Below are 21,232 nucleotides of genomic sequence, written 5' to 3' on the forward strand. Positions count from 1 at the left end.
ATGGGAGCACCAACACTCCTTTTAGCCCTGACCCTGTTCCCAGTCGCAGCTGCAGCAAGCGTGGAAACGTGAGATTATCTCCTTTTGATTTTGGGGGGGCTTGGTGGAAGGGACTGTCATTGAAGGGTGGTGCTGAGATGTTGCACTGTTTAGCATCACAGAGCTGAACAGTGGGGCCCTGTTCTCAGGGAGGCTGAGCAGAAGCAGCTCAGGCTGAGTCCCACTGGAGTGCTGGGCATCGAGCACCATTGCAGGTGAAGTCCCTGGAGTTTGCTTGGCAGGCACTGCACTGCACACACCTCAAAGCCACAGGAGGCACAAGTTTTGCCTCTGTTCATCCTATGCTGGTGGGGGTGAAATCTGGTGGGATGACTGAAGCTTTATGCCCAGGACACTGAGTCTTTGGCTTCATTCTTCACACGGCCTTGCTCTGTGTACTTGCAATTGGACTATTGTACACTGGGCAGCTGTGTCCTGGCTGATGGCAAGGTGGTAGCAGGCAGATATCAGGAGCATTCTAGTTCCACGTTTGGCATGCTGCTTCTTTCTGGAAAGGGAGCTGCAATGTAGTTCCTTGGCTGCAGGCCTCAAGGTATTTCTGATCCTTGGTATACCTCTTCATGAAAGCAGCAGAGATGGATTCTGGCCTGTCCACCTCAGCCTCTGAATTGTTTTTGAACATCATCTGCTCTCTTCTAGTCATTTTATGGTGGTGTTCCCTGCTGTTATTCACTATTCCCAAGAGGAGAAGCTCTGCATTCACTTCAGCTCCCTGACTGAGGCTGTCCACCTGGCTATCACATTGCAGGTGTCAACCCAGAACCACACACTGGTGGAACGGGATGTGGAGAAGCCAGGCACTTTCCAGTGCATCACCTTCCAGGTGAGTATAGCTGTGGCAGCTGATTTGACAGTGGGTGCTCCCTCACTTCAGTCATGAGCCCAGCACTTCTCTGAGTCCCTGGGTACACTGTTTTTTGCTTTGCCATGGCTTGCAAGCAGGTTAAATGTATTGCCATGCAAAATACATCAGTGTCCTGGAACCTAGAAAAGTGGGAAATCTTTCATGTGTAGATGAAACCCTATTCTTTTGATCTGTATCAGTCCATTTCATCCTACTTTAAGCCTGTTGGAATTTACTTTCAATTTACTTAGTGCTTAGCCCCTATAAATACTCTCATATCACAGCATAAGCCAATGCATTGGGAACACATTCTTTTCATCCTCACTTCCTCAGAAGCCTGCACGCCCAGCTCCAAAAGGACCATTCTGCTCTAAAGCTGCATCTATATAGTAAGGTATAGTTGCAGCCTGCATAGATATTGAGCTTGCTTTAAGTTAGCTGTGATGGGTGCTAATGGCACTGAGCCCACTGAATTAATCAAATTTCACTCAGGCAATCTGGGTATTTCTTGGGATAATGAGTTTCTGTCATTTCAATATTGCTGCTCTAGTTAGCTTAACTAGACACACTGAGGCTAGGGCACAGCTGCAGGATCTTCGGTTATATTTCTGGAGAGCCATGGAGATGTAGCTGGTGCTGACACTCTGTGAGCTGTCCCTGTCTGCCTCAGCACTGCACAAAGTCCCTGTGCCTATGCCCTGATTGTCCTGCAGATTCACCAGAACTCAAGGAATCACTGTAGTCACTTCTGGTTCTTGCATCAAAAAGACAATGATTAACTGTTTGGTGCCAGCCCTTCGGAAAAAGCAACTCCTGGCTCTAGAAAGCCAAGGAAATCTGTCATTAGCAAAAAGAACCTTTCTTCTGGTGAGCTTGGTCTTTCTGATACTGTCCCATTTTTGCCTGATCAGTGTCTCATGTCTTGTTACTGTCTTGGTCAGCTCCAGATTCCTTATGGTTTTTCTTGGTTTCATAAAAATCTCACATTTATGTGAATTGGGAGAATGACATGTCAGTTGGTTCATTCTTAGGTTTATGAACAAGAGACAGGCAGTAGCTTCTTCTTTTCCCTATAATGTTAAGTGTGTTAGAGACAGAGTCATACAGTTGAATTTGGACTTTGAAGTTCAGAGATTTTTTAACATTGAGGTGATGTGTCACATCTGCAATAAGATGCAAAGTCTCTGATGAGTTTGTTTTCCATTTCTTGTGTCAATCAACCTAGGTGCCAGAATTCATTCCCAGGAAAAGAGATGTCTACACATCACATGTAAGACATGTCTCTTGCCTGCCTCTCATCTTACCAACTAGAAAGCTTCAGCCTTTCCTGCACTTGAACCATATTAATGTTGGAGAAGGAGGGTGGGAAAGATAATAAAGGGGAGAAAGAAATGTGGGAAGAGGCAACATGACAAGGAGAAAGTCAGAAAAAAGAGAATGAGGAAGCTGGGGAGCACAGAGAAGACTAAGACTAGGGAAAAGAGCTACATCAAAGGAGGAGAAGAAAGAAGAGGGGAGCTGGAAAATTTGGTAGGACAGGTGCCTTTGTTTCTCCTTCAAGCTGCTTGTATTCTTAGGCAGTTTGTTATTTTAACCTGACAGCCAGAGAAGGTGGTTTTTCTCCATGTCCTGATCCGCAGTGGGGAAAATGTGATCTTTGAGGGTCGCAAGAAGGTTCTGGTCAAGCCCCAGAAGAATGTAATTCTAGTAGAGACAGATAAGGACTTATACAAACCTGGAGAAACAGGTAAGGCAAAGAAGTGGCATGTAAAAATGGGGAGGGAAGGGTCAAAGTAACAGCTGCATCTGGGGAGAAGATTTCACTGAGTGCAGCAAGTTAAACTTGTTGGAGATGGAAGAAAGCAGATGTCTACTACCAGATTTTTCCAGGAACAAAATGAGTCAGGATGTTCCTCTCCAAGCGATGCTGCACCAAATGCCCAGCCTGCTGCTCCCAGGTGTTTTGGTAAAGTATCTCTAGTGAGACATAAAAGAAAAGCCATAACTGTCCAGGACACTGGACAACCTTTTACTGTTTTTTGAAGGTAAAGCCAAGCTCTAGAAATACAAATAGTTACTTCACAGTCTTTACAACATGAACAGTCTGCAGACAGACCAACCCCACTCTTCAACACATCACTGTAGTTTTTCCAGGTAAAGACAGTGAGCTTCTATAGCCCACAGCTGCATGTAAACCTCCCAGAGTTCTCTCTGTTGGGAGGACTGTCTGGGGAAAGACCTGAATACCTCTGAGGTAAACAGAGAGACATGAATACTGGAGCACAGAAAATGAGAAGCAGATTTGTGCATATTGCAGCCAGAATGCTTTACTATCCTTTTCTTTGTATCTACAGTGAGATTTCGAATTGTGAACTTCAATGAGGACCTTAAGGTCATTAAAAATAATGTGAGTATCACCTTGTGCTTCCTAGAAGTAGGAGCCTCAGCATGAGACACATTGAGAGGCTCGTGAAAGAGACATCTCTCCTCATGATTGTTAAACCATAGGAACAAATTACCTTTGAAGGGAAGCCACTCATCCACTGGTTCCTTGGAGACAGACTGCAGTGTAAGCCTGCACAGAGGGGGAAGGAGACCTAGTCTGGGGTCTGCATAGAGTGGAAATTTCTGGTCAGGCCCCATGTCAGGCAGTGTTGTTAATACTGATTCACGTGGATGTGTTTTGCTCTGTATAAAACTTAACTTGTGTTTCTCTTGATTTTACAGTATTCCCAGATATGGCTGCAGGTAAGTGACAAGGAATTGGCCAAAGGGAGATGTCTGTCTCTTCCACTGTCTCTTCTACTTTTTCATTCCTGGACAGAGTTGTGCTAAAATTGTAACCTCACAAGGTCATGGCTATGGTTCAGGTTCAGCTGAAGTCTTTTCCACCTGCTCAGCCTGGTTTCTGAATTGAAACCAGCATCTCTGTAATGCATACAGTTGAGCTAGAGGCAGGACAGTAATGGACCTTTGCCGAACAACTTGTCTGCACAGAGCACAAAGCACAAGGCTAAGTGGTCAGTAGATGCAGCACAGACCACAGTGTTTTGGCATTACCATTTCCTAGTAGCTTTGCAGTTCTTGGCAGCCTTTCCAATTCAAAAGTTCAGTAAAAGGATACTGGAGGGGGGAGGAGGAATCTTTCCTGGTGCTCTGGCATCCTCTCTACTCTATCAAGGGTAAGCCCTCGTAGTACCTTCTTGTGCCTGATTATGGCTGGACCTGCCAGGTTCCTGCCAGTGTGACATGGTGGCTGTGAGCATCCTTTCCCAAATAGGATCCTGAGCATAACCGTATTGCTGAATGGCTGAATGCTGAATCAAGACATGGCATTGTGGATCTGTCTTTTCCACTGGCCTCTGAAGTACCCCTTGGGAAGTATACCATCTCAGTGCAACAATACATGGCTAAAAAAACCTTCAGTGTTGAAGAATATGGTAAGACTTGACAACAGAGGTGAGAGGAAAGCAGTGCGGGTAGCTAAAGAAGAGAGCATGGCGATGTGGCTGTGTTCATCAGACCTTTTCCCCTGGGAGAACAGCAGACTGAGGTCTGTGCACCCATCTGTGATGGGTTGGAGGTTCTGCAATTGCACAGGTTACAAAAGAGAGCTGTGGTCTGACATCTTATTCTAGCTGTGGCTGGGCCCTCTGATGAGCACTTTCTGCTGCTCATTGTCACCCTCTTCTAAGCCAGGTTTACTATGTCCTCCAGTCAGCTGCTACAGTAGGAAGAGGCATCATGTACTAGTCTCATTTAGTTATAGTAATGTAGGTATGGAAGAAACCCTGTGCCATTTAAAATGTTTTTGCTTGACTGAGCTGGAGTAGAAAGCAGACCCATGTGCAGTTATAGTAGCAAGTAAAGGGTGGTGTCACTGAAGGCAGTAATAGCTATTGCTGCATGGTGATGCATTAATGTCTTTCCCCCTATCTTGACTGCTGCTATAACCAAACTTGTAGTGTCCATGCTCAGTATTGCTTTTTTGACTCTATCCTCATCTTCCTCTCTTCTATGCAGTGCTGAAAAAATTTCAAATAAAGATTGAACACCCTCCATTTATCACTACAGCAAATGAGGAATTTCAGCTGAAGGTCTGTGGCAAGTGAGTACATAGCACCTTTGTGATCTCTGGTCTTTGACTCCATAGTCACCTCCAGATTGCCCATAGCTGACAAATGGCTTTCCAGTATAATATCCTTGTATTACCCTGTGGTTGAGGGATACAGATCACTCTCTGAAATGCATTCATTCTTGCACCTGGTCATTTACTGTGAAAGACACCAAGGATGCTGGGTATAGTGGGTGGAGAGGGATGCAAACTGATTTTAAGGAATGAGCTGAAGTTCCTGAGCAAACGTGGTACAAAGCTGCCTCAGGCTCCACTTTCCCCAGGTAACAGTGGGATCAATATTTCTGCTGAAGTGTCCGGTCTTCAGGTAAATGTTTCTCCTCTTTAACACAGGTATACCTATGGGAAGCCCGTTCAAGGGAAAATAGAAATTAATTTTATCTTATTATCCCAGTTCCTGGAAGAAGGTTTATCAACTGCTGAGAAGAGGAAGCAAAACAGCAGGGTAGGTGAACAAATAGAGTGGAAGGTATTACCTGCTGGGCATGTATGTCTGTCCCCTTAACCTGCCCAAGACATATCTGATGTGCACCAACATCTAGTCTGGTGCCTTCCCACTTGCTAAACCTGATCAGACCATTGATTCTTCTTCCTGTGACCCAAATTACTGCTCTAGCTGTCCATATTTGATTCAGTATTTCAGGAGAAGGTGTAAGATCTATGTAAGTAATGACATCTACTGCCTTTCCCCATGGGACAGTATCATATTGTATGCAATCAGATCACTGGTCTATTCAGCTCTGTGATAATTTCCACCAATAAACACCAGTATCAGATCATCAAATGATCTGTGGTTAATGCCCAGTTTCTTTTTGTATCGATGGAGTTAATGGATCATTTTAAATTTGCTTGTGTCCTTTCTGAGATTATATGCAGTGTTGGTTACACTATCTGCACATTTGTGTTCCTTATATGCTTGTGGTTAAGCTCCATGCTTGATTTTACCCATGGCTTTCAGATGCAGCTCTTTCAGCCTGAAAGTCACAAGAAGATATTTCTAAATGTCAGACCAGCCAGCAACAAGCCAGAATAGACAAATCCAGCTGGATCTTTTAAAATGCGTCCAGCAGCAAAATATCTCCAGCTGGAATGCTGTACAGTCTTAGCTGTGCAAAACACCAACTGAATGGCAGCTCCCTCTCACCTTACATGTAAGAGGCCCTGCGAGGTTCTGTGGAAACTTCACTAGGCACAACTAGAAATAGTTTATCCGCCTCCCCTCTCTGGCAGACTGGCTGTACCCAGCCTCTGCTTTAATGCCTGGCAAAACTCTGGCAGTCTGTTTAATATGCCCACGTCACAGAGATGGTCTTGGCAGGAAAGCCATGCTGACAGGCTTTGTTCATCAGCGCTGTATACTTTCAGGGAGAAAGTTACCTTTACCTCAGGTAGAGACACCCACACTCTTTCAGCTTAATCCAGTCTCCTGAGTTTGTCTGTGACATAATTAACCCTTATGTGATTTGAATGAAGCATTTTTGTCTGCCACTTTTTTGGGTGACTATTTAATCCAAGCATGTTGCTTTTGTTCTCTGGCTAAGGTGTCCATCCATAATGGGTTTTTGAACTTCCATCTCTTCCACAAGTATTTGGAAACACTTCTTTTGGATTGCCCAGCATCTGTGGGAGAGCTTATCTTCCTCCACACCATGCACTTTCTCTGTTCAAATCTCTCTTTCTGCAGACAAACAAGAACGGCTGCACTACTTTTACAGTGAAGACAGAGAATCTGGAAATAAATAAAACTGACAGTCACATAATTGCAATAGGAAAAATGGTGGAAGATGGAACAGGTAGTGGAGAATCTGTGTTCTCTTCCTTGAAAGCAACTTCTTTGGTTTTAGCCTTTCTGTGGTAGTTGAATTAATTTTTAAAAAAGTAACTTGAGGGTTCCCAAGTCCTGTGGCATGATGATGGTCTCTATTCCAGTACCTCTTCCATCTGTTATTATGAGATTTCCTAATCCTCTCCACTACCACATATATAACTTAGCTTTTTAGTGTTGACTGGACACCAAAGTGTTCTTCAGCCAGTTGAGAAGCACCCACTAGCTATGGAAAAGCCTGCAATAAGTCATTGTAGTTCTTGCTAATTGTAGTGTACCATCTTGACAGGTAGTCCCTACCCACTCTCTCTTACCCTCTCTTTTCCTAAGCCTGAGGCAGGGCTGATTAGGCACGCTCCTGCTGTAAGGAATGCCATTCTGCTCCCTTTTTGTCTGACACAGTATTGACTATAAGGAGGTAGGTTTTCAGTATCAGTGTTAATGTGCAACTAGCTCTGGCCATTGGAGGTGGCCGCTGTTCAAACTGCCATACTGTGAGTGGGGTCTTTCAGGCCATTTTTAGGCATCTACCATGTAGCTGCATGTGACTAAACAGTCATCTAGTTTATTTTCAATAAAGAGAAATAAGCACTTAAAGGGTAGAGTGTGTCATGTCATGAAGCAGGGTGCCCAGAAAGGCTGAGGGAATTACATCCTGGAAAAATGTATTTTCTCTCCTAAATTTAGAATCTGTAGATGTTGTAAGTAATGTTGAAGCATTTTCTTGTCTTCTGCTTCCCTAAGAGCACTGCTAGGGTTTAACAGATTTCTCATCTCTCCACCCAGGAGCAGAGACTATGGAAATTACTAGAATTCCTATAGCGACAAGGATGAAGTCTATAGAGTTTATCAATCTCCATTCATTCTACAAACATGGACTACCATACACAGGGAAGGTAACACCCATGGATCTCTAATCTCCTGAGAATACATCATAGATCTAATCTTCTGTAGGCAGAAAGCAACTACCTCCAAGAAAGTAAGCATTATTCTGCTGGTACCCTGCAAACATGAGTGAAGCCTCCTTTAGAAGCAATTTCTTCTCCCTATGCTAACCTAGTTTATTCCCTGGATGGGAATTTTGGGGTCAGCTGCAGTCTCTGGAGGATTCCTCAAGAGTAGTTCCTGAAAATAGTCTGTGCAATAAAAGGCATATGGAATGGGGTGGCATCAGTAGGGAAACAACATTCCCTTCAGACAAATGCTCATGGTACCTTGGCAGAAATCACTAATGTCTTGTGTATTGCTTTAGACACTCCTTTCTGACTCATGGTCCCCTGAATGATGCTAGGAATGCTGTCCCAGTGGGGCTAGAAACACTCTTACCTGAGCCAGTACTAACCTCAGCATGAAGAAGGGCAAGGAACAGACAGTTAAGTTGCTGAAGACAAGACTCTTTCTGATTGTCAAGGATCCTGCAGTATTGTCCATGAAAAAGCTCAGGATGTGAAGGAATCACCTTTTCCCCAAAATACCTAGGAGCCTCCTTTGGCTGCACTACCTTTTATTTCTAGTCCGGAACAGCTGCATATTGTTGGTTTTGTGTACTTACTGCACTTTGTTTGGATCCTTCCAACCTGTCTGGAAGCTAGAAGGCCCGAGAAAGACCAGTGATAGAAACAATATTAAGCACTGGCAGTGGCTCAGAATGTGGCACTGTGGGATGTTAACTTCTTCCCCTTCTTTGCAGATGCTCTGCCACAGTGACAAGTCTCCCCTCAGAAATGAAACAGTCTATCTAATAGTTGATGTCAATGATGTGGAGACACACCTGACATTCATCACAGATGAGAATGGGGAAGCCCACTTCTCACTGGATACCACCAGCTGGAACAGCACAATGGTTTCTCTGAGGGTGAGCATTTGCCATAGAAAAAGGAGGATAAAGTGATGATAGACTGAGGAAAGGGATAGAAAATAGAATAAATCTGAGGACTTTGGAGCACACTCCTCTTGCTCCTAATCTCATTTGGCTATATCTGTAGAAGCATCTTGAATTACTCCCCAGTGCTATCTACCCAGGGAAACTGGAGGTTGTGCTGTGACATTTCAGACAAATGGTCACCAAAGGTGATCTGCTGTCCTGAGCTGAATTATGATCCTAAACTTCTCTATTCCCCGTCACCTTCCCTTGGCTCTGCTAAAAACATCTGCTAATTTGAATACTTCCTCTGAGGGAACTTCCCCTTTCTCTACCCTAGGACATGCAGGAGGTGGCTCAGCACAACTGTCTCTGTTGAACTCCACTTCTAGTGGGTGCTATTGCTCTGCAGCAGTGCATACCTTGTTCAGGCTGAGCTTGGCAAGTAGCTACATTTGATCTCCGTTCAACAGCTGACTTTGAAGTACTTGGCTGTTTCTCCTCACAGCTTCTGCTCCCACACCTGGAGCTCATTGTCACCAGCCTGGTAGTGCACCCATCTTCCCACTAACTGCATTCCTGCAGCTGATATGGGATTAATTCCCAAGTACTACGATCTCCTGTTGCCATTCATTTCTCAGAGACTGGAACTATTGTTCCAGATGTTTTTCCCATAGACCTCCCTCTATTCAGGGTGAGGTTCCCTAGTTTTGGTTGGGCAGGACTTGGTGATCTGAAGATTTGTAATCTAAGAAGTAGATTCCTCTACCAAGGGAGCCTGAGGGCAGGCTCTAGTTTTTGTTCCTAGGCCCATGGCTATTGTCCAGAAAGCCCTAAAGTGTCTGCAGAATTGGAGCTTCATCATACAAAAGCTGGTTTGGTGTCTGTTGTGCTTCAGGGCATCTGACCAGAAATGTAAGTTAAAAACAGGGGTGCTGTGCTGGGGTTAAAGTCTGGTGTAGGGTGTGTTTTCATGGAAATATAAAGGAAGAAAAATGAGATTGTAGGAAAATCCACCAAAACTTTGTAAGAAAAAGTCTCAGGCTTTAAAATGACATATAAACAAAAGAATATTTTAAACTCATAGATGTGTGCTCTGCCATCAGGTCAAGTAATAACTTAGTGTTTTCAGAGGGTTTACAAGCTTCCTTGTATCACTTGATACTGATTGCCAACTCATGGTTTTGTGTGCTAAAGGGTACCTACAGTCTTGGAAATGAAGATGAGGAAGATTCTTCTGAAAGCTACACAGAAGTTGAAGATAGCTTCCACTGGTTGAAACCTTTCTACTCTGAAAGCAACAGCTTCCTTGAGATCAAAGCCAGTAATTATATGATGGCCTGTGATCAAGAGCAGAAAGTCCAAGTGGATTATATCCTTGACCCGAATAAACTTGGCTCTGAAGTAGACCACATTGATTTTTACTACTTGGTGAGCACAAAAGACAGCTGAATCTCAGGGCAAGATCACGCTTATTGGCTTTTTACTGGTTTTGCACAACACATACTGACTGACAGGAAAGAATAAGGTACTCCCAGGCCAGTATAAGTCTGTTTGTGAGTTCTGTTCTGCCCAAACCTCCTCCTGTTTTCCAGTTCCTAGACCTGCTCCTAGCCCCCAGCTGCTTTGCCTTGTTAGAAGTGCCTTGACATAAGCCTGAGTGAGGGCGTACCTGCTATTAACCCTACATTCACATGGGTGGCAGTGTAGGACTATCCTGCTTTCCGCCCTGTAGGTATGCCCCAGAACTCCATCTGTGTCTGAGGCAATCTCTGGGGCAGCTGACTTCCTCCTGTATATTTACAGGAGAAGGCCTGAAACTGCACAGGCCCTTGATGCACTCCAGAAGTCTGTTATCATGTTGTTATCTTGAAGGCCACTTTCAAGAAAGTGAGTCCAAAGCAAGTGTGACTACAGCCTGGCTGAGACATCATTAGTATCTGGGCTCATTCACATGGTCAAAAGTACTGTATCCTGCTAATGTGAAAATCAGATTTCACTGCAGCTGCTCTTAGCTTCAGACACACCTCTGGATTTGCAAGAAGTCATGTCTTCTCATTTTCTAACGAACACCTCTCAAGTTCTCTTCACAGCTGTACTATCACCATCTCTGTTGCAATGCTCTACAGGTGATGCCCTGTCAGAGGAACTTCTGACAACATTTGTCAGACATCCTTCTCTCTTCTCTTGTTCTTCTCCCTCTTTCATCATGCTGTCAGAATTCAGACCTTTGAAAGACTGTTCTCTTTGCTCTTCAGGTGATAGCTAAAGGCAAGATCCTTTCCAGTGGAGAGAAGCAGGTGCCAATCAATCAACATGAGAGTGAGTAGAAACACATGAAGTGCCTCATAACACACCCTAGAATACTGTGACCTCTCTCCAATGACAGTCTCTGCAGGTCTTATTCTTATCCACAGGTGGGAATTACTGAAATGAGATCTTAGTGGTTCCACTTCATTAGACCAACACAATCTCCTCCCATATGAGTTCAGTGTCCTTCTAGGCAACTGTCCTTCTCCTGCCTTGTCTAACTTGTCTACTATTAAACATTATGACTTTGCTGCTAGCTATGGAGAAAATATAAAATATGTGTAGCTTGCCTGTTTGTCTATTATCTATGCATTAGGGAAGAGAAATATTGTTGCTAAAGTTGAGCCAAACTAGGTTTAATCTATGATAGCGTCTGTGTGGGATGTCCTTATCTGCAGGTAGAAATTATTAATGCCTCTTTTGAGTCTTATTTTCTATGCAACCCCAATAAGCTAATTCGCTTTGCCTCTCTTTCTTGCTTCTGTCTTATGCAGATCTGGAGGGCTCCTTCTCATTGACTTTAACAGTTGGCAATGACTTCCTGCCTGACATCCAGCTTCTACTGTATGCAGTCTTTTTGGATGGAGAGGTGGTGGCTGATGTGGAAGAGTTTCAAGTAGAAAAATGCTTTAGACACAAGGTGAGTAGAGACACAAAGAGTGAGATAGCACCATTGATGTACTGTAGCCTGTTTTGATTCCTGGTCCTGCTTTATCCTCAGCCAAGTAGCGTAAGCTGTGTATATGCCAAACCAGATGCCCAGTATTTTTGGCTGGGAAACACCTTCTTCCCAACACCAACTGAAAAGCCTTTCCCAAAGAGTTAACCAGGCTCCCTCAAACTCTGTTTTCTTCCCCCATTCCTTATGACTGACATGGGAACCCACTGTTCCCTGTGTTCTCCCTAATAGAGGAGTGTGCCTGAATCTGATCCTGTGGTAGCTCTGGATCAGAGGTTGGCAGGTGTGTGGTAGTAGGGGAACTCTAGCTGAGCTGTACACACTGCAGCCCCTGTAGCCTTCCCAACGGATTTCCAGGAGGGGTTGTTTCAGCATCTCAGCCCACTTCCCTAACTTATTCTCTGTCTTTCCCTTTGCTCCCCAGACATCTAATAGACACAAGGTCTCACTCTCCAATGCTAAGCACCCTGACTCTCTCTTCCAGGTGTCACTGGAATTCTCACACAAGGAGGAAGTCCCAGGATCAAAAGTCAGTCTGAACCTCAAGGCTGCTCCAGGGTCCTTGTGCTCTGTCCAAGCTGTTGACAAGAGTGTTCTCTTGAAGAACAATAACACCCTAACAGCAAACACAGTGAGTGCAGCCTCCTGTCATCAACCCCTAGTATCTGCCTGCTTTCTCTCTCCCATACACTGGCAAAAAAAAAAAAGCCTATAGTCCATCTCAGGACACGGTTGCAGTGTTAGGTGGCTGCCCTGGCATTCCCTGTCCTCAGCCTCTTCTGAGCAGTTATGTAGCAATTGAGTTCCTTGTGCACCAGCCCTGAACTTTGGGCCTCTGCCTGGAGAGTGCTGGATGCTGCATGGTACTCCAGGGGTAGGCAGGGAGAGCAGCTTCAGAGAGATGCTGGTGCTTTCCACTTGCATGGAGGTTGCTTAGCAGCTGTCTCTCTGCTATTCCATCTTCCACCAGGCTAAACCTTTGAAATGGAGTTTGCCCCAGTAGGGTCCTCCTTTTCCTCTGCCCCAAACATTGCTGAATTGTAACTGCATGGTGGATCAGGCTGAGCACCAGAGCAGTTCTTTAGAAAACAGTAGTGAGGGGACAGCATGCAGAGCACACAGTGGCTGATGAACAGTGGTCAGGATTTTGTCCACACCTAGGTGGGAGAATCTAGAAGGGTTGAATGAACTTACCTTAAAGCAGCTGTGTATTTCAGACAAATGAATTTAAAACTTATAACAAAAACACTGCAAGAATTGAAAGTCACAACATAATAGAATTATAGAATCATAGAATAGTTAGGGTTGGAAAGGACCTTAAGATCATCTAGTTCCAACAATGTATATATACCAGAGATAATACATATGTGTGTACCTCATGCAAAGTGGTGAACTAAGTTATAGCAGGCCAGACTGCTACAAAGAAGCCTCACCAAATCCAGGGGGACTTGCTACAACACTAAAAGACCTATAGTGTGATCTAGGGTTCTGTTTTACAGGAATGCTGTTCCAGTGCATCTTTACTTATGTCTTCTACTAACAGGCATATAGAGTAGTAATCATTAAATATGTAAGTCAGGTGTGCCAATGCATTGTGTTCAAACTGAATCATGTGTTTTTATCCTAATTTTGTACCCTAGAGTTAAAAGACTTGAACAGTCAGAGGTGAAAGTCTTGCAGATTGGAAGCTACTTGCCAATATCCACTCCTTGAGCTTAATGTCCTTTAGTTTAAGCTGGGCCAGTGTGAACTTCCTCAACTGCAGAGCTTCACAAAGTATAATAGAGGGCCACAATCCACACAGCTGACCCATAGACATGCTGATTGCCCAGTTCCTCATGGGGACCTCTATTTTTCCATTGTAGTTGTATGAGAAGGTCTTTGATGACAACTTTATAATTGGAGGACGAGGGTTCCCTTATCACTTGGAAGATTTTGAGGCATACCCTTGTCTACCCCAGAAGTCCATTCTCCACAAAAAGACTCAGATGGGAGCACCATGGTACCAAAGTGATGCTGATGTCTTTAATCTGTTTAAGGTGAGTGTCTACACTTCCACTAAACCTTAAACTTTCTTGAGCCAGAGGTTGTCAATATGCCATCCTGAATGCCTAAAGGAATTCACTGTTTGCAAATTTAAGCTACCCCAACGCTGATTGCTACAAGTCATCTGTACCTTGCTGTTCAGTGTAGCCACACTCATCTGGGGACTATGGGAAAGATGAAACTTATGACTAATCATAGTGGATTCCGCCTGATTACAGAAGCATAAAAATGAACAAATCTGCTTTAGGCTACCATAGCTACAAGGGGAGAATCACAAGAAATGTCAGTAAGACCTGACCACCTCACCATATTTTGACTGATCACCACTTGGCTATTACTTTATTTCAAAATGTTTATTCTGTTTCATTAAATCTTTTCTTATCTCTCCTCAAAGCATTTTTAATAAAAACAAGTCCTTCACAATTTGGCTTTCTAGTTCGCTATCAAGAGAAATGACAAAATAAGCTAATCAGATAACAAGTACAATAGCCAGAAAAAATATACAACATGTCTGCTAAACAAAACCAAAGAAGTGCTGCTTCTGTGAGAATGCTGTTTAGAGAAATATATGCAAGTAAACACATCTCAAAACAGGAGAAGCCACACTGAAAACAGGCCAAAATGGAGTCTGAGTTGCATAGGCTTCTCAGCCTGACAGAACTCTACCTTGCTAATACAGACCCTGATTCCCCCCAGAGGCATGGTACTGTACTGTCTTTTACATGCTTAGTCCTACACTATATCAGATGCTCATTAAAGGAGATCCCCCCCATTCCAATTGTTAGTGATACTATAACAGATGACTGTCTTGTAACATATGACTAAGTCTACAGGCATATACAGCCTCTGCAGAAAGGATGAGGGCTCCTACTATCCATGAAACAGTTTGGTACTTCAAGAAAGCAGAAGAGTTCTTAGTGATCTGCAGGCCATTAAATCAAAGCAAGGATTGCTTACAGGATGAAATACCTTCCTTCGGTGTGGTGATATCTTTTTCTCAGCCCATACCCATGAGTGTGCATTCAATTCAATATTACCACCATGTTAAGCATAGGCCCTAAGAGACTGAGTCTCACTCAGACAAAATCAGGATCCAAACTAAGTTGTGACGAAGTTGCCCATCAGTTTTCTAAGCCAGAACTCTTACTGACTTGTTGTCCTGGTTTAAGCCCAGTCAGTAACTCAGAACCACACAGCTGCTCGCTCACTCTTTCCATTCTTGTGTAAGAATGGTCATGTGTGATGTTAGATTTTTCCATTCTAAAACTCTGCAGCAATTTAAAGCTTGCATTTTTTTTTCTCTTAGGCTTTTTTTCATGGGCTATATGGTGTTTGACCCTGTCTTATTGTTAGAGTCAGGCATATGAAGGACAGATCTAGTTGAAATTTATAAGAAGTAAAGATTGGCTCCAGTATTCCTCATAAGTTGGTTTCCATTCCTCATGCACTGCCCAAAGTCTGAGCCTGTAATTTTATGCATATGTATTTAAACAAGCAAAGTTTTAAATTGTTTCGGCTACCACCAGCCCCCTTATGACACCTTCTATCATGAGATATTGTAAACATTTCTTGTTCCCTTTTATTCATCACTGATTTAGTCTTTTCACTGTTTTCTCAGATGTTGCGCATGAAAATATTAACCAATACTAGAATCAAGAAACCAGTTTCTTGTATGCAACCAGGCTTTGAGAAAAAGATGTATTCTCGAAAAGACAATGTTGTTGGTAAGGAATCGAATATGTTCATCTCCTAGAGTGGACGGGCTCTCCTTTCTCAGTTCCAGCCAGCCTGCAGCTAAAGCAGCTGACTTCAACCCTGCTGTGCTTCTTGTTTGTGTATGGAAGGAATAAAGCCTGTGTCCAGTTCAATGAACCTGATTTATAACTCACAGACAAAAGTTCAAATCCCTGTACTTTATTGGCTGGCCATATAGTACAGAAAATGTACTACGCTCTCCACCAGCACTTTCACAGACAAAGAGAGTGCCAATCCATCTGATGATGCCATCTCCCTTGAATCCAGACCAATCTTGCTAGATCTGTCAGACTGAGTCTAAGGCTAATCTCCATCCAATTCTTCCTCCCTAAAGCTGCATTCCCCAAAAGTACATAATCTGTGTCAGATTCTCACTGAAATACCAACCCTCTTGTTGAAACGTCCACTCTTATTGTGTGTCACAAAGCATTTACAATTTGTGTTAGATTGTCTGTGGATGAAGAACTAATTTCATCTGTCACCTACCGTTTCAACCCTCGCCTGTCCATACCAACAAGTGAGAGTAAGCCCTTCCAGCCTGCGCAGTGGATTTTTTAGGTGAGGTGCAGGCGGGCGGACCAGCGCATGGGTAGCTCGAGGTTACTCAGGAGATGTCAGTCCTGGCCGGACACTTCCTGATTGCCTAACCATCCTTCTTCCAACCAGATTTGCATATCCCAGTTGCCCTTGGTCATCGTGCTTGTAGTAAGCGTGGTTAAAGCCCTTCCAAAATCTTCATTCTCAAAGCCAGGCCATCAATTTCATCTGTAGCTACATATGCTTTTTTCTGAGGTTATCACTTGCTTTCTAGTAGGAAGTCATGTTGTCCTTGGTGATCCTGCACCTCGTTGTCAAGACAAGAAGCCAAAACCACGGACACTTTTCCCAGAGACCTGGATTTGGGATTTGGTCTCTGTTGGGTTGGTAACACCTTCTACCTGCCTTCCCCAGAGAGACCCCTGGAGATTTCTGACTGCTTCTGAGCAAGTTCTCCTCTCCCTCTTCCTGCTCTAGGGATGATGGGCAAGCATCTCTCCAAGTTGATGTACCTGACACCATCACAGAATGGAATGCAAACACCTTCTGTGTTGCTGATACTGGCTTTGGGTTGTCACCTCTGACCACTCTTAGGGTCTTCCAGCCTTTCTTTGTGGATCTGTCTCTGCCGTACTCTGTGATCCAAGGAGAGACTTTCAGTCTAAAAGCCACTGTCTTCAACTACCTCAAGGACTGTATCCAGGTGAGCATTTCCCCAATTACATTACCTCTGTCAAAACAAAAACTTGAGCCCAGAGGTAAGCTATGACCTTCTCAGAAGCCCTAGGTACTGGCCTCTGGGCCACAAAGCACTACCTCTCACTGCATGAACCAAGGTGTTTGTCCCTTCATGCACAGCCTGTCACTAACCCTATGCCAACATGTGCTTGTACACCCCACTACACTCAGGTGCGCACCACACTCACAGAGACCCCAGAACTGCAGGTGGGTGCCTGTCCAGGCTGCCAGTTCACCAGCTGCCTCTGCGCCAATGAAGCGAAAACCTTCATGTGGAACGTGACAGCCACCAGGCTGGGTGAGGTTGAGCAGAGGGATGTATGGCAACTAAGTGGGAGGAAGGGTGGAATTAGCCTGCCTCTGCATGTTTGATCCCAGTGCTTGCACATACAGCTGTCTGCTGCATGTGCTCAGCAATGTGCCCCTGTGCTTCCTCCAGGCAAAGTGAATGTCACCGTGAGCAGCGTGGCAGAAGATTCACACAATCTGTGTGATAACAGGGTTACTGTGACACCTTTACAAGGAGAGAGAGACACAGTAATAAAACCTCTGCTTGTGAAGGTGAGTCGCATCTCAGGGTGGAGTACACCTGGGGACAGTGGGTCATTCCCTGAAGCAGTTAGCAAAATGCTCAGAGGAAGTTTAGTCCCCCCTTGGAAGCAGACAGGCATGCTGAGCCGTGGTGACTTCCTTTCCTGCCTTCTCTATGTGAATTACTCTTTCTCCACCTGCAGCCGGGAGGTATCCTTCAAGAGAAGACCCAGAATGCCTTTCTTTGTGCTGCAGGTATGGGACAAAATACCCTGACTGTTACTGATCATGAGAGCAAGATTGAAAGGAGAGGGGTACTGCAAATACCCAGAGGTGGGGGAATTGTCAGAGGGCAACCGCTGGTGGTACCATCTCTGTCTGAGATAGTTTGTCCATGTCTAGCAAAGTTTCCTGTATTGAGGCATTTGTTTGCAAGTCTCAGCTGTTGTGACACAGTGTCACACTGAGCCGCACCTGCGTCTCCTTGGGATGTTCCACTTGTGTGTGATACTTCTTCCACGGGATAAATTTCTGGATTCTGCCTTGCTCAGATAATACTGTCTCTGAAGAGTTCTCACTGACTCTGCCTGCAGAAGTGCTGGAGGGATCTGGACGAGCCACTTTCTCTGTGATTGGTGAGATAGGCTTTCCCTGCTCTTGGGTCCCCAGTGGGAAGAGCTTGCACTTAATGATGCATCAACCCAGTTCCTCATGAAATAAGCTGTAAGGGATGCACTGCTGGCCTCAGAAATGTGTATCCAGTATTTTTTTTCAGTATTTATACCTCCCATAAGGAATTATCCTGGGTTATCCCCAGAGTGGCTTGAGAAGGCACAAAATGGGGTATCTTCTCTGATATATGTCACTGCCATCCACCTAAGTGAACCAAAACCATCCTGGCAGATTTCCACCTGGTTTGCTGCTGTAATTCTTCTCCCTCCTTCATACCCACTCAGGAATGAAAGCTCTCATCACCTTTCCTCAGAACCCCTCAAGTTTCCTATACCCTCTCTCCTCCCAGAACTATGATGTCTTCCCTTTCTGTGCTGGGCTAATCTAGGAGAGGTCAGCAAAAATCATCTCTGTTAAGTGCACAGCTGGCTCTTTTCCAGAATCCCAGTAGAGTTTAGAGAAGGCAGCAATCCTTCCATTTCATTCTGCTGAATGTCTCTGCTTTTCCTTTCTCCTGCCACTCCACCTCAAACCCAAGGGGACATCATGGGCCCAGCACTTCAAAATTTAGACCAGCTGCTAAGGATGCCCTTTGGCTGTGGTGAACAGAACATGGTTCAGTTTGCACCAAACATCTTCATACTCCAGTACTTGAATAAGACTAAACAACTGGTCCCAGAAATTGAAGATAAAGCACTGAAATTCCTGAAAACAGGTAAATATTGTCCTTTGTTCTTCTGCTCCAAATTGAAGGTGCTATAAATCAAGAGTGTGGGCTACTGGTCTGGTAGAGAGGTGCAGGGAGAAGTGAGAGCACTGCCAGAGCTGTGACAAAGAAAGGTATTACAGAGAATAAAGGATATGTCTCATGGAAGGAAAAGTGTGCTTCTGAATAAGTAGGACTTCTGTCTCTCACTGTTATTGAGGTACTAACCCCGCTTTTTAGTGAAGGGTGTACGTAATTAATGATTTCCATCATTATGTGATACCTGTGGTTTGTTCTCTTATCAGTCCGAGGCAGATGGAAGTCCCTTGAGGAAATGGCATCAGCTGCTGTTAACTGGAATAAAAAATGGCCTTTGGGAATAGATAGGAGTTCGGTAGCTTAGTGTTTCCTAGTGTTTTAGGACACATATTGTGGGCGCATGTCAGCTCTGTTCAGGTTAATCTGAACTTAATACAGTGCCAGTGTATGCGTTGCATTTTGCAAAGTGCCTCACATTTCAGCCTGCCAGTCTCCTTACCCTGCTATGCTGCAAATTTAGCAGCCTCCCATGGGTAGGGTTATAGGGTTTTATTTCCTCTCCTTCCCCTTTCTCTCTTGTACTGCAAATGGGTCAGATATTTAGGAGAGAGGGACCTACCCAAGAGACTGGCAGCAGCAGAGGAGCAAGATGGAGGGTAGCCAATGATGCTCTGCGGAGGGTGGAGGAAGAGCCAACAGATGTAGGTAGTGTTTTGTCCTCAGAGCTTTCTCTGAAAACAAAACAGTGCTTTCTTGAGCCCCAACAGGGATAGCAGAAGTACTGAAAAGGAAACTGGATATTATATTGGTCCCCTCTAGGAAAAGCCTTCCTCCTCACTCCTAAATCCTACAGCTAATTTGTTCACAACATGGTATCCATGAAGGTTCCCTGGGGTGTGGGCAGACATGAGATGGCAAAGCATGTCACCATTCTGCAAACCAGCAGGGCAGATACCCACAGTACTTGCATGTCATGTAGAGCAGCTGCATGCCTCACTTCAGTGGTGCTCTGTGACTGCTTCTTGTCATATTGGCATGGGGTGCACGGTGAATTGTGGGGTGGGAGGTTTGCCTCAATGTCTCTGACTACAAGACCTGGTGAAGTCTCTCACTGTGGAGCTTCCCACAGCCAGATGCAGTTTGAGATGCTACAGGTCCTCACACTGACAGTCATATCCTGGCATCCATCTTCATAGGCTACCAGCGTCAGCTGCTCTACAAACATGATGATGGCTCATACAGTGCCTTTGGGAAAGGTGACAACCAGGGCAACACATGGTGAGTGACCAGAGTTGTTACTGTCATCCCAAACCTATTATCCTTGTTAGTTCAGCTCCTAGCTGTGACATGGGATTCCTGTGTGCTCTGCTCACAGGCTGACAGCTTTTGTAGCCAGGTCCTTTGGACAAGCCAGCTCTCACATCTACATCGATAAGGATCATGTGCACAGTGCCCTGCTCTGGCTGCAGAAGCACCAGCTGCCCAGTGGCTGCTTCCAGAGTGTGGGAAAGCTCTTCAACAATGACTTGAAGGTATGGCTGCCAGAGTGAGAGCAGGAGAAGCACAATGTGAGGCACAGGGTTGCTTTCCCAGGCTCTTTCTCTGTCTATAGCAGCACAAAACAATATGCCCATGGCCTAGCACAGCCAAAGCAGCTTCCCAGAGCAGAACAAAAAAGCATGGTCTAAAACCACAGGCATTTCCTCCAGGTGAGGTTTTAATCATGGAATCATAGAATGGTTTGGGTTGGAAAGGACCTACAGATAATCCAGTTCCAACCCCCCTGCCATGGCCAGGGACACCTTCCACCAGATCATGCCACCCACGTCTCTGTCCAACCTGGCCTTGAACACTGCCAAGGATGGAACATTTATCACTCCTTTCGGCAGCCTGGGCCAATGCCTCACCACTCTCACAGTAAAGAACTTCTTCCTCATATCTAACCTGAACTTCCCCTGTTGAAGTTTAAACCCATCACCCCTTGTCCTATCACTACAGTCCCTGATGAAGAGTCCCTCTCTGATATCCTTTCAGGATACTTCATAGGATCCCTGCTAGGATTTATTCATTTTTACTTTAGTCAAAAGGCAGTATGGCCAATTGTGCCAGGGCACTTCAAGGGCATGAGAAGAAATATTTCTATATTTTAGTGCTTGTCTAGAATACCCTGGCTGCATTCTCCATCTTCTCATGCCTTATGATGCACAATACACTCCAGATAGTCTTGACTATGTGCTCTAATATGAGATTACCTGAAGACACAGCTGTTCTCCACCTCCCAAAAAGTATGACTTCTCAAGCCTGACATCTCCAAAACAATCCCTGCAATGCAGCTGCAAATGCACCAAGCTTTTGGTAAACATGAATTGGGTTCATTGTCATTGTAAAGGTAAGATTGCAAGGCCACCCATATTAAATACAAGGCAGGTTTATGAAAGAAAAGAGTCTGCTATTTTAGCAAAGGGTTACACATTTTTCTTTAAAATTTGGATGC

The 21,232-nt window shown here is 44.6% G+C and overlaps 1 protein-coding gene across 1 annotated transcript in view; it reads left to right on the forward strand.

The window, feature by feature from the left end:
- The window catches only part of LOC101873250 (alpha-2-macroglobulin-like protein 1), a 39,583-nt gene continuing 18,351 nt past the window's right edge, over nt 1-21,232 (forward strand). Inside the window, exons 1-27 of the mRNA XM_034063313.1 lie at nt 1-68; nt 700-883; nt 2,130-2,159; nt 2,507-2,651; nt 3,259-3,311; nt 3,632-3,652; nt 4,185-4,344; nt 4,928-5,012; nt 5,373-5,484; nt 6,724-6,832; nt 7,651-7,760; nt 8,555-8,719; nt 9,923-10,156; nt 10,984-11,047; nt 11,530-11,675; nt 12,199-12,345; nt 13,580-13,753; nt 15,379-15,484; nt 16,330-16,435; nt 16,530-16,755; nt 16,962-17,088; nt 17,230-17,351; nt 17,525-17,576; nt 17,873-17,956; nt 18,532-18,708; nt 19,935-20,016; nt 20,114-20,270. Coding sequence (XP_033919204.1) covers nt 1-68; nt 700-883; nt 2,130-2,159; nt 2,507-2,651; nt 3,259-3,311; nt 3,632-3,652; nt 4,185-4,344; nt 4,928-5,012; nt 5,373-5,484; nt 6,724-6,832; nt 7,651-7,760; nt 8,555-8,719; nt 9,923-10,156; nt 10,984-11,047; nt 11,530-11,675; nt 12,199-12,345; nt 13,580-13,753; nt 15,379-15,484; nt 16,330-16,435; nt 16,530-16,755; nt 16,962-17,088; nt 17,230-17,351; nt 17,525-17,576; nt 17,873-17,956; nt 18,532-18,708; nt 19,935-20,016; nt 20,114-20,270 — 3,246 coding nt within the window. The remainder of the gene's footprint in view (nt 69-699; nt 884-2,129; nt 2,160-2,506; nt 2,652-3,258; nt 3,312-3,631; nt 3,653-4,184; nt 4,345-4,927; nt 5,013-5,372; nt 5,485-6,723; nt 6,833-7,650; nt 7,761-8,554; nt 8,720-9,922; nt 10,157-10,983; nt 11,048-11,529; nt 11,676-12,198; nt 12,346-13,579; nt 13,754-15,378; nt 15,485-16,329; nt 16,436-16,529; nt 16,756-16,961; nt 17,089-17,229; nt 17,352-17,524; nt 17,577-17,872; nt 17,957-18,531; nt 18,709-19,934; nt 20,017-20,113; nt 20,271-21,232) is intronic.

Source organism: Melopsittacus undulatus, chromosome 5 (assembly GCF_012275295.1).
Source record: "Melopsittacus undulatus isolate bMelUnd1 chromosome 5, bMelUnd1.mat.Z, whole genome shotgun sequence".
NCBI lineage: Eukaryota > Metazoa > Chordata > Aves > Psittaciformes > Psittaculidae > Melopsittacus > Melopsittacus undulatus.